We start from the raw sequence: 12,002 nt of genomic DNA on the forward strand, positions 1-12,002 counted from the left end.
TTTATTTTTTCTAAATCGATGTATTTGAATGTGAAAAAATAATTGTAGCAAAACACGAAAAAGTAATGAATTATTAGAATTAAAAAGTCAATCTATTGATTTTTATTATTTTATTTTTTCTAAATCCATATATTTTAATATGTGAAAAATGAATTGTTCTCATTTAAGATAAATAATTCAATTGTAATTTAATACACAGAACTATTTGTAAAGACGGTAAAATTTAAGGATTAATTAGAATGAAATTAAAGTTTAATGCAAAAACAGAAAAATTTAATGATCAATTGCAATGAAATTAAAGACCATACTATCTATTTACAAACAGAATAAAATTTAAAGATTAATCAGAATGAAATTAAAGTTTGTGTAAAAAATGGATAAAATTTAGGGGATTGAATACTCTTTTTCCATGCATTATTTTAATATTCTCACACAACTTAATCAGTTTTCCACTCTAAAATCATGGAGAGGGAGTTAAATATTTAAAATATGTGAATTTGTATTTTTTTAGTAGGTGAAAAAATGAAAAATAATACTTGAGTTGCCAAATATATATATAAATTATATATAAAATGTAATTTTTATTAAATTATATTTATGTATTATCAAAATCGTTTGTATTCAATTTTATTAAAATTAAATAATAATAATAACAAAATAATCAAATGATTCATATTTTAATATATTTTAAAATATTTTTGTTATATTGATTTTGATTTATATGAAAAAAATAATAAATAATTTTAAATTAATATGAAATTTTGCATGTATTTTATGTAAAAGAAATTTTAATTCAACAATAAAATTTTAAAAAAATTATCCAATTAAAAGTTAAAATATAATAAAAGTCTATATATAAATAAGAACCTCCACTCATTTGGACACTCCGCTAGTCCAAATTCGCCAAAGCTTGACATCTGATTACGGCGTCTCGCGCTTCCTTCTTCCACCTTCCCCGGTAAGAAACCCTAAACCCCTTCCTTCTGTGTTTTTCTGTATGTTTTCTGAGATGAACTGAATTCGATATGTGTTAGGGTTTCACCGTGCCGATGACTTTTTTTCTGAGAAAGAGATCGTCATCCATCGCGTGCCTTCGTTTTCCCTTCATGAACCGGGGCAGGCTTTGGCGTTCTTGGAACTTCTTCTTCCGCCACTGGACTTGACCCAATTAGTGTTATCTATTATTATTCACTTTCTTCCATTTTTTTCCTTACTACAAAAAAAAAACGTGGTTCTTCTTCTCTCTCTGCGGACGAGTTTTCTTTCTCTTCGATTCGTTCTGGTTGCTACATTCTGAAGCACTTCATATTTCGCTTTTTCTTTTTCATTTTCTTTTATATTATTTGGATGGCCAAACCAAAAATGCCAGGGTATCGGTTTCAACCCACTGACGTTGAGCTGATTGAGTATTTTCTGAAGAGGAAGGTTCGGGGTAAGAAATTCCCTTCCGAAATAATTGCTGAAGTTGACTTGTACAAGTTTGCTCCGTGGGATCTCCCAGGTTTGTATTTGCACTCTTGTTTCATTGAGTAGTTTACTGTTTTATGTTTTTTAATGAGGTTTTGTTGTTTGTGTTGCAGCTATGTCTTTGCTCAAGAATGGGGATTTGAGTTGGTACTTCTTTTGCCCTCGGGGAAAGAAGTATTCGACCGGAGGGAGGTTGAATCGGGCCACCGAGGCTGGGTATTGGAAGACTACTGGGAAGGATAGACCAATTGAACACAATAATACAGTTGTGGGGATGATAAAAACCCTGGTTTTTCACACTGGTAGAGCCCCTAGGGGAGATCGAACTGATTGGGTTATGCATGAATTTAGACTTGATGACAAGGTGCTGGCTGACGAAGCCGTATCACAGGTAAACAACTTTGACTGAACAAGCATGTGAGTTTTGTAGGGTTTGACTGAGGATTTCTAGTATAGTTGCTACTTCGTTGCCCTCTGTTACACTTGAAAGGCATTTTGCAGGCAAGCAACTTTGAGGAAGTATATGAGTTTTGGGACTGTGAGGATGTTTAGTGTAGTTGTTGCTATTATTGCCCTCTATTACACTACAGTAGAAGAGATGCAGAGATATTATTGTTGGATATGCATAAATGCATAGCATAAATAAAATTATGTCTTTTCATGTTAAACTTTACCCTTTAAGATGATTTATGGCTGTAGATATAATTTGCATATGCTTAACTTATATGGCATGGAATGACAAGCTTTGTTATCTTGTTACAATTTTCCTGTGCATTTGTCTAATATAGCATCCCTTCCTGCTTTCCAAGTTTGGTTTGTTGACTTTTTTGCATGCTCTCTAGTAGTGGTTGTTCTGCTAGTGAATTCTTTTTGTTAATTTATTTAATTGTTCTACTGGTTTGTTATATGTATTGCAGGATGCCTATGTGATTTGTAGGGTGTACCAAAAGGAAGGTCCTGGTCCTAGGAATGGTGCACAGTATGGTAAACCATATGATGAGAAGGAGTGGGAAACAGATGAGGAAATTGATTCTGTACAATCTGCCCCTGTTGCTGCCGTTTGTGCACCTGTTCCTATACAACCTAGTGAAAGCCATATTTCTGTTGCTAATTACACCCATCCCTCTACAAGTGGATGTGCTGGATTGACCTCTGTATCATGTGTATCAGAATTGATGCCCTCATGCTCGACACATCCTTCTGCACTAAACAATCCGGTTGACTCTGTATCATGTGTATCAGAATTGATTCCCTCTTGCTCGGCACACCCTTCAGCACCAAACAGTCAAGTTGGCTCTTTATTATGTGTATCAGAATTGATGCCCTCTTTCTCGCCGCCTTCAACACCAAAAAATCCAGTTTACTCTGTATCATGTGTATCAGAATTGATGCCCTCTTGCTTGGCACATCTTTTGGCATCAAACAATCAAGTTGACTCTGTTCCATGTGTTTCAGAATTCATGCCCTCTTGCTCAGCACATCCTTCAGCACCAAACAGTCAAGTTGGCTCTGTATCATGTGTATCAGGATTGATACCCTCTTTCTTGGCACATTCTTCAGCATCAAACAATCAAGTTGGCTCTGTACCATGTGTACCAGAATTGGTGCCCTCTTGCTTGGCACATCCTTCAGCTCCAAATAATCAAGCTGACGTTGGCATTCTACCTTTTCTTGATTGTTCCATAGAAGATGATGACACATTGGCTGTGAATGAAAACAACAGCATTGAGGTGAGACTTGTTTGGTTTACTATGGAAAGAGAAGTGAGAAATAAAATTAAAACCATATTTTATCCCTAACAATAACACTCAACACAAACACACATAATCAAAATTCCAACTAAGAAAATTGATTATCACCGATGAAAATCAATTTCCTAGTATGATGCAAAAATTGTTTATAAAACTATACAATTGATTATATAAGATTACAAAATCGATTGGAAGACTACAAAAATTGATTTTTTTTCAGTTTTTTATGTAATAGATGGAGATAGATATAACATCCAAAACTATTTTTTTTTATCACATTTCTTTCACATTTGGGTAAATCAATTATCACATTCATGCTGCCCAACCAAATCAACTCCTTCTAGGCAGTGTTTGAGTTGAACTGGGCAACTAAAAATATAACCCACTCTCTCTCGTATATATCTCATCAAATTATCACTATTTCTTCCTTTTTCTACTTCTTCCAAGTGCAGGAAAACCCCAAGGAGTTGTGGGTTGTTGAACAGTTGAAGCTATTAATCATGATGTTGGAGTATAAATTTTATCTATTTGTATACCCTTAACTTGTTACATGGTCTTTTTGTTAGATTTTTTTCTGTAATATATAAGCAATCTGCTTCATGCTCTCTCTCTCTCTCTCTCTTATTTATTCTAATTTTGTGATTATGGGATGACAGAACGTTGATGATCCTGATCAGGCAAACAATGCAGAACGTGGACCATGTTCAGATCCACATGCTATTTTTGAGGACTTAGGAGACCTTAACAGCTTGGTTGGATTGGGAGAAGGCAGTTTTTCCTGTGGCCAGAAAAATGAATATACTACAAGCGCAATGCTTTATACAGGTGATATATTTAGGTCTTGTGACCATGACTTTTTGGAGTTGATTGACCTAGAGACGCCGCCACCGCTCTGGCAGAATAAACATGGAAGTGATAGCCAAGATAAGTAAGGTTAAAAAATTGAGGGAAGTATCCCAGAAAATTGATTGAACTATAGCCCCAAGTACCTAACGTGGATTAGAATAAACAAAAGGTTCTCTTCCTGTTCATTTAAAAACCATCATGGCACCAGTTTTCTATTTGACATTAATTTCTGGAATTACTTGACAATGATATCAACTGACAAGAATGTTGATTAAAATCTAGTTATTTATTTTCTTTGGTTGTGTTATGTTTGATTAAAATCTAATTATGCTGGAAGTTGTTCCAGACATTTTTTGCCGTGAAGATTTATTAAAACTGTAGTGCAATTTGAAAATGGTATTCGTTAGGGAGATTTTAATGCAGTTTGTTTTTGGGCAGGGGGATTGACTGAATTGAAAATTCAAATTGATTTTTTTCTTACTGTCCTATAAGTTTTTTTTTTTTGGGGGGGGGGGGGGGGGTGCAAAAAAAAATTCGGAGTGAGGTGGGAATTAATGAAAAAAACATGGTGGTCTGGGTATAAAAAATGTTTTCACTTTTAATCAAGCTCTTTTGGCAAAATGGAGATGGGAATTAATGATGGTAATAGAGGTTTATGGAGTGAGGTGGTGGAGGCAGGGGTGGAGAGGTTTACAACTTGATGGGGTAAATAAAAAATCATCAATTTGGTCGAGAAATTTGTATATTGTTTGTGGAGGGCAATCATCTTCAAAGTGGTTTGATATTTCGGTTGAGTGGAAAGAGGGGAAGGGAGATAAAATCTTGTTTGAGTGACCCTTGGGTGAGTGAGGAGAGTTTAGCACATAAATATCTTAGACTTTTTCTAAACTTTTGCCAAAGAGGGGAATACCTAGGAAATGTTGGTGAGTGGTGAGGGGATGAGTGGAAGTGGAACTTAGTGTGGAGGAGGGAGTGGTTTGAATGGAAGAATGTAGATGTTGAAAGATTTTATAGGGAGTTGAGGGAGATATATTTACCAAAAGCCATTTCGGTTTCATGGAGGTGGCTATATGATCAATCCGGTGCATATACGGTCTAAGTCGGCATATTCATTTATGAGTGATCTTGATAATTTGGATTCACATGATACATTTTTTTGAAGATATTTGGTCGTTAAAGATTCCTCCTAAAATTAAATACTTTGTGTGGAGGCTCTTTAGGGATCTATTACTGAGTGGTGATAACCTTACAAAAAGAAATATCTTTAATAATGGTGAAATATGGTTGTGCCCATTCTACGGAGAGGAAGAAGAATCATTGTTTCACACTTTATTTTGGTGCAAACCTACACTAGAAATGACATGCCTGCTGCAAGTGGTGCGGGTTGCAAAGCGTGTTTCCTTGCACTAAGGAACATTATCTGAAACATGTGTTGATTAAAGAGAAGAAAAATGTTTGTGAAAAGTCGAATTGCATTTGGGTAGGTGTCTTGTGGTCTCTATGGAAGGCAAGAAACAACACTATCTTCAGGGGAGGTCTCTTCGATAAGGACAAGATCATGCAAGTTGTCTTTCATATGTGGACATGGTTGAAGAATTTAGACTCATCGTTTGGTTATTCTTATGACTAATGGTATGTATGTTCTGGTGAGTGTATAAGAAATTAATTGAATTGGAAGGAAGAGGTGACGTGAAATATATGCTGGGTTATAAATGAGGGTCAATGTATTTGGTAAAAGGGTGGTTGGGTTTCTAAGTTGTAATATTGGGTGAGTATAGAGGGAGTAATTGGGACTACTACCGGTAGTTTTGCTACCATTGGTTAATAGCTATTAGTATTTCACTATTAGATACTAATAGTATTTAACCTCTGAAAAAGTTGGCTGTAATTAAAACATTGGCTGCAAACATTTCTTATATTTGTATATGAAAAATGTTAACTAATGTCCTAGGGTAAGAACACTGATTAAAAAATTAACATAAAAAGGTTTTTATTGGGAAAAAAAATATGATGCCATGATCATTTTTGTGTTCCTATAATTTTCACAATATATTTTTTTTATTTCTTAACTAATTGCGTAGGATTAGTGGTTAGCAAGAACTTTTTATATTTCCCTTTGTATTTTTTGTCTAGGAATGAATATATTGATGTTAGCAAAGGATAAAGACAGCAGAAAATAGAAAAATGTATGATAAATTGCTTGGCTGAGGAAACTTGTTAATTAGTTTTTCGAACAATATACGTCAGGCACCAAATTATATAGGCTACTTCAGAGTAGGTGTTATACTACCTAAAGCATAGTTTGAGAAATCCTTATTACGAGGAGTGAGGACTAAGGACGTCTTTACAAATTACAAGCAAAGACTTCTTAATTTCGTCCAAAACTACTCCATGTATTTAGTTGTTTTACGTGATTTTTTTCGCTCTTAACTTAAAAGTGAATAATTATTAATTAATATTTAGTTGTTTTACTCAAACAAATCTTCCATTCTCTTTTCTTCCTTTACCCAAACATCACCCTTGGGTATAAATGAATATGTCATGTAGAAGTAATTATCGTTTCAATGTTAAAGTTCTCGTTTAAATTAAATTTAGTTTAATCTTAATATTTCCACACTTTTTCCATCTTTCTATATTAATTCCAGGATATTATTATTAATTCGATCTAAATAATCAGCTTAATCCGACCCCTAAAAGGTTTAATATCAATCTAGCAATACGGGCAATCAAATTCTTGTCAAAACCAGCCGAGTCGTGAATTGATTTTCTTTCTTTTTTCAACAACTCCTACTCAAGTGACTCAAATTTGCCTGGTTCCAAGAAGCATAACAATAATACATTATGTCATGACTTAGTGGCAACTTATTACTACAATAACGCATTCAATTCATTAACCTAAACTAAATTGGCCAGCATGGTGCCACGAGCAATAAACGAAACAAACAAATAGAGGAAAAATTCTCCTACTATTTAGGCATGAAATAATCTCCAACAATCTGTGGAGTTTATCTACGTTATTCAATGTACATAGTCCAGAATCCCTTCACCTAGTTGCAACTCTTTACACACTACACAAACATTTAAAATGACAAATAGTGGCACATTTTACCTTGTTTCAATGGCATCAGTTTCAGAGCCTCTTAAGAAAGATCTGCGCCACCAAATTTGGAATGCCTTGCTTAGATTCGGACATTCAGTACCATGGCTTGAGAAATACCTAAACCATTCCATGAAGAGCATATATTGTTGATTTAGAGGTAGAGTAAGAAGTGTTTGACCCATAGCCTCTTGCAAGACCTTTATATCAAGCCCTCTTCTACATCTCTGAAGCCAACCAAAGTCCAAAAGCATAGGCCGGAACCATGCCTGAAGAAGCCCCGATCGAGCTTCCAACCGACATTGCAATTTTCTGGTAGCCATGGCAACAAAGAGAATCGCTGACACGCGACTTAGTTCATATCTAACCATAGGGGATGCATTTTCATGCATTTTGATAAGTTGGTGCTGATCCGTCCATATGTTCACAAAGTCCTCTGCTATTTGCCCATCAAGCATGATTTCCAACAACCAGTTGATGTTATCAACCTGTCTTGAGATGCGTTCGATCAATGGCTTATTCTTATCTTTCTTTGTCAACCTTTCAGTGTCAGATGCCTCCTCAAAGAGGCTTATCAATGTGTCCAGACATGAGTGGCACACAGAATACAGATCCTCCTTGCTGAGGTCAAGGTGATTCTTCTCATACACTGAGCTTTTGCAAAGAAGACCCTTCACTAGTGTCTTTAGTTCATTTCTTGCATTGTTATCCACACAGGTGGTGATAGACCATACAAGTTGTCGAGCCACATTAGGCTGGGAAGAAGAATCTACTGAATCGTGCAAGTAAAGCCTTCCTAGGATGTCTCTTGTTGTTGCTTCATCAAACTTGAATCTTGTGAATAGACTTCTCAGTTTTTCTTCTTCTTCTTCAGTCCAAGGCACAGCTTCAAGGTATTGTAAACAAGACAAAACACCCTTGGTGAACATGATGCCTGCTGAAACCTAGTAATGCAATCAAACAATCATGTAAGAGACTAAAGAGGCACCATTGTGTAGGCTCAACACAAAAAAAGTTGCTTCAATACCGAAAGTATCAAAATTCATTTTCTAGCGCATTTTCTTCTAATTTCATGCGACCCTTGGAACCTTTCCTAAGGAAACAGTCTATTCCCTCAAACCAAAAACATTTCAGGGAAATATAAATAAAATGAACGCATTGACAAGCTATGCAAGAAACCAATAAAAAAACATACATATCTAAGGGTGTGTTTGAAACACAATTTAGTCACGTTCAACGCCAACCCACTGTGAGAGAAGGAACATGCATTGGAAAGTGGAATGTGGGTAATACAAACACGCTCCAACAAATGTCTTGGATGTTTAGAGGAAAAAAAAGAGATAAAACTTAAAACAATTATTTAGTTACATTTTGTGTTATTCTCCCGTAAAATATGAAGTTTAGCTTTATTATGTTAATTATCGATACGAAACTATAATTCTATTTCTAATTAGAAAACTAGCAAAAAAAAATCTAAAATACAGCATCTAAACTTTGTCCTTGACACAATTTATCTCTGGCATTATAAAAACCCTCAATCAGAACAACATTGTGACTGACACCCAATAATCAAAGCCCCGAATAACTAAGCACAAGAAGTAAGTCATGTCATTTAAAGGCACAAAAACGCATAACCATCAGTAGGAATCAAAGACAGCATAATATCAAGAAGTTTACAAGAACTCATTCACTTTACTCAACCAACTTGTTGACGACCCAGAATTTAATTTAATATATGTTTTATGAAAAGAAAGTAAAGTAAAGTGGGAAAGCAACGAACCTCCAAAATGTCAATGGATCGAAAAACGCCAATGTTAAGAAGCCTTTTTGTGACGCCATCCTCGTTTTCGAACATAAGCTCAATGGTTTCTCTGAACACTCCCAAGTTATCGACTTCAGGAACCTCTATTCTACACATTTTGTTGCTCCCACTCCCACTCCCACTCCAAGACCCTTTCTTGTAATCCTCTATCAACCCCGCGAACACTTCCGAATTCGCGCAGAGAACTTCCGAGTTCACTTCCAGAACCATGCACCCTCCGTTATTCCCTCTAAGGCTCATCCTCACGTCCCTATTCTCGCAGGTCGCCGCCGGAGATCGCGGCCGCGGCAACTCCGTCGAGGGAGGGGGAAAGGGGAGAGGTTCCCCGGCGACGGAATCGGAGTCGATGGGGGAGACTCTTCCCGGGGAGAGGATCCGGCGAGGGTCGATCTTAACGGGGATGCGGGATTTGGGGGAGGTTGGGAGGGAGAATGCAGGTTTGGAGGAGTTGCTATTAAGGTTGTCGGGGCTGGAGGGAGGGAAGGCGAAGGAGCAGCACCACGTGCGGCGGCGGTGCCGGCGGTGAGGGTCCATGTTTGTGTTGTGTTGTGAGTATCAGAGGAACATTGATGTGTGTGTCTGAGATGATGCTTGTTGTTTTATTTAACGGCACAGCGTCATGGGGTGGAGCCAATTTTGTTTTTGTTTTGTTGGGAATCGTGAGGATGGTTTGGGTGAAGAAAATGAGGAAAAGCTTCTGAGTGATTAATCGCTTCAGATAAGACACTTTGTGTATGCCAGATGGCCCTTTTGGCTTAGGGGGCATCAATCTTTTCTGTTGAATTTCGTCCTCGCATCATATCATCCTCAAATATTTGCTTTTGTATCATTCATAACATCTTTCGTCATTGATGTGTAAACAACCCATACTTCATACATGATACATGATACATGATACATGATGACACTTTACTGGAATTTTTAGATAATTACAAGTTTACAACCCTCTACCATTACCTATTCAATAAACTATTTGGATAATAAATCTATAAATAAGAGTTTATTTAGCACATTTCTAAATTATTTTATCTTATTTTTACCTTTTACACTTTTTAAATAGGCTTGTCATTATACTACACTTATTTTATTTTATTAATTTAAGAAACTCTTTCTAAATCAATAATAACAAGTTAACAACTTTTAAAATCTTACAAATAGTAGCAACTATTTTTTATATAAAATTACTCTTTTCTTATTTTTACTTTGTAATTTCTTAAATGCCACAAACATTGATAGGCATAACTATATGAGTGCTTAAAAAATACTTTATAAGGACAAACTTTAATCATATACTTTTGTCAAGAAGCTTTGTGTATAAGATGACAAAATCAATCAGGTTAGACAAGGTGGGATGGAGAACTCGACCCATCAACCCGTTGTAGCCTGTCTTGTCTAACTTGTCGGTCTAGCGGGCCAACAGCAGGAAAAGACGAGACAAGTTGACTCATCAGTCTGTCATACATATTTTTTTTTAAAAAATGTATATACTAATAGGTATTTAAGGTTTGGATTGTCACTTTGCATTTTTTTTTAGTTTATAGTGTTGTTCAAAAATCAAAATACATATTGTTATTATTTTTATATTATTCTATAAATTCAATTTATCTAGTACTTATAGAAAAATTTATATTAAAATCAAATTTAAAATAAGCAATTGATATATTTTATGTTTTTTTAACTAGATCCTCTTAAAAAAAACTAAATTTGTTCGTTTAGGTTAATTTTATGAAATAAAATATTTTTTTTTATTTATGGCAAACCAACTCGCCAACCCATTCTTAAGTGGGACAGACCAAAATCTTTAACCCATCATTAAAAGGCAGGTGAGGCTGCCCCGACCTATTTTAGGTGGGCTAGTGGCCGAGCGGACCAAAATGAATTAGACTAACTCACTTTGTCACCCCTACTTGTGTAATGAGTTCTTTTAGCGCCAACAAAGATGATCTTATAAGATTTATCTACAACTTCATTGAAGCAAGGTGAAATAGTTTATAAAAATTAGTAATAAGTTATTTTTGTAATCGATTATATTTTTATCTTTAATTATTTTATACATGCACTTATTGTGGAGTGAAAAGAGAAAGGAATGAAATATGAAACTTCACAATTATTTTTATTAGAATAAAAAAATTATTGTATTTGAGTTTATTTAAGCTGTGAAGTGACCTAATATTTTTTTTTATACAAAAAGGTTTAGGTGAATTAAATTTTAGTAACTTATTAGGATTAAGATAAAAAATACTTATAAAAACAAGATTTATTATTATATTTTTGTAAAATATGAGTTTAATCCTTATTATTAGATCATTTTTTATTGACAAATTAATCCTATATAATTATCTTTTTTTATTAATAGGAAAGTACGATCCGTTAAGTTAGCACACTTATACTCCTCAAATAAATATGTCTAACAGAATCAAATGCAAATATATAATAAGTAAAACATGATGAATTAGAAAAAAAAAATTCTCTCGTCATTTATGTAATACAGAAATAAATTATTTTTTATACCTTTAATTTATTACTACTTCTTTATATAAGTAAATATATTTAAAGATGTGATACACATGAAATAATCCATATATCATTTATTTTGTCTATCTCTCTCCTTTGTTATAAAATGTAACAAATAATAATCTGCACGAGAAAGAAAGACAAAAAAATATATTTTTATGAATTTTGATATAAATATAATTAAAAATAATGATATTTATTGATGAGAAAGCTATTCCTTAAATTATGAGTAATATTATTAAATATAACTATTAATTAAATTATTTAATTTTATAATTATTTTAAAATAAAATTTAAATTTATGATATCATTAATTAAGAATGATTATTCTAAATATATTTTTTTGTATAATGTAAAGAGAATAAAAAATAGAGTATATGGAAATGAGAAAATATATATAAGTAATCGTGCAGGAATAAAACGAAAAGTAATTTACTGAGGAATAGCATCATTATAATACTATTACTGGTAGTAGAATATGAATACTTTGCTTGTGGATCAGGGA

At 34.1% G+C, this 12,002-nt stretch overlaps 2 protein-coding genes across 2 annotated transcripts; one reads left to right on the plus strand and one right to left on the minus strand.

Annotated features, from left to right (window-relative positions):
- The first annotated feature begins 879 nt into the window (after nucleotides 1–879).
- On the plus strand, nucleotides 880–4,421 carry LOC114415778 (NAC domain-containing protein 82-like). The gene is made up of 5 exons (XM_028380626.1): nucleotides 880–958; nucleotides 1,035–1,501; nucleotides 1,581–1,858; nucleotides 2,385–3,197; nucleotides 3,875–4,421. Exons 2-5 carry the CDS (start codon nucleotides 1,348–1,350, stop codon nucleotides 4,148–4,150), a joined length of 1,521 nt encoding a protein of 506 aa, XP_028236427.1. The 5' UTR covers nucleotides 880–958; nucleotides 1,035–1,347; the 3' UTR covers nucleotides 4,151–4,421.
- Nucleotides 4,422–6,878: 2,457 nt separating this feature from the next.
- Nucleotides 6,879–9,766, minus strand: LOC114415779 (BTB/POZ domain-containing protein At2g13690-like). The gene is made up of 2 exons (XM_028380627.1): nucleotides 8,942–9,766; nucleotides 6,879–8,105 (listed from the first exon to the last, which is right to left on the minus strand). Exons 1-2 carry the CDS (start codon nucleotides 9,515–9,517, stop codon nucleotides 7,170–7,172), a joined length of 1,512 nt encoding a protein of 503 aa, XP_028236428.1. The 5' UTR covers nucleotides 9,518–9,766; the 3' UTR covers nucleotides 6,879–7,169.
- Nucleotides 9,767–12,002: the final 2,236 nt, after the last annotated feature.

Source organism: Glycine soja, chromosome 6, assembly GCF_004193775.1.
Source record: "Glycine soja cultivar W05 chromosome 6, ASM419377v2, whole genome shotgun sequence".
Lineage (NCBI taxonomy): Eukaryota > Viridiplantae > Streptophyta > Magnoliopsida > Fabales > Fabaceae > Glycine > Glycine soja.

Bases quoted from the DNA above. Each gene is read 5' to 3' on its own strand.
- LOC114415778 (XM_028380626.1), top strand. From the start codon at position 1,348: ATGGCCAAACCAAAAATGCCAGGGTATCGGTTTCAACCCACTGACGTT. The intron at 1,502-1,580 runs GTTTGTATTTGC...TTTGTGTTGCAG, and splicing joins TGCTCCGTGGGATCTCCCAG to CTATGTCTTTGCTCAAGAAT. The intron at 1,859-2,384 runs GTAAACAACTTT...TATGTATTGCAG, and splicing joins CTGACGAAGCCGTATCACAG to GATGCCTATGTGATTTGTAG.
- LOC114415779 (XM_028380627.1), bottom strand. From the start codon at position 9,517: ATGGACCCTCACCGCCGGCACCGCCGCCGCACGTGGTGCTGCTCCTTC. The intron at 8,106-8,941 runs GTTCGTTGCTTT...TTGCATTACTAG, and splicing joins GATCCATTGACATTTTGGAG to GTTTCAGCAGGCATCATGTT.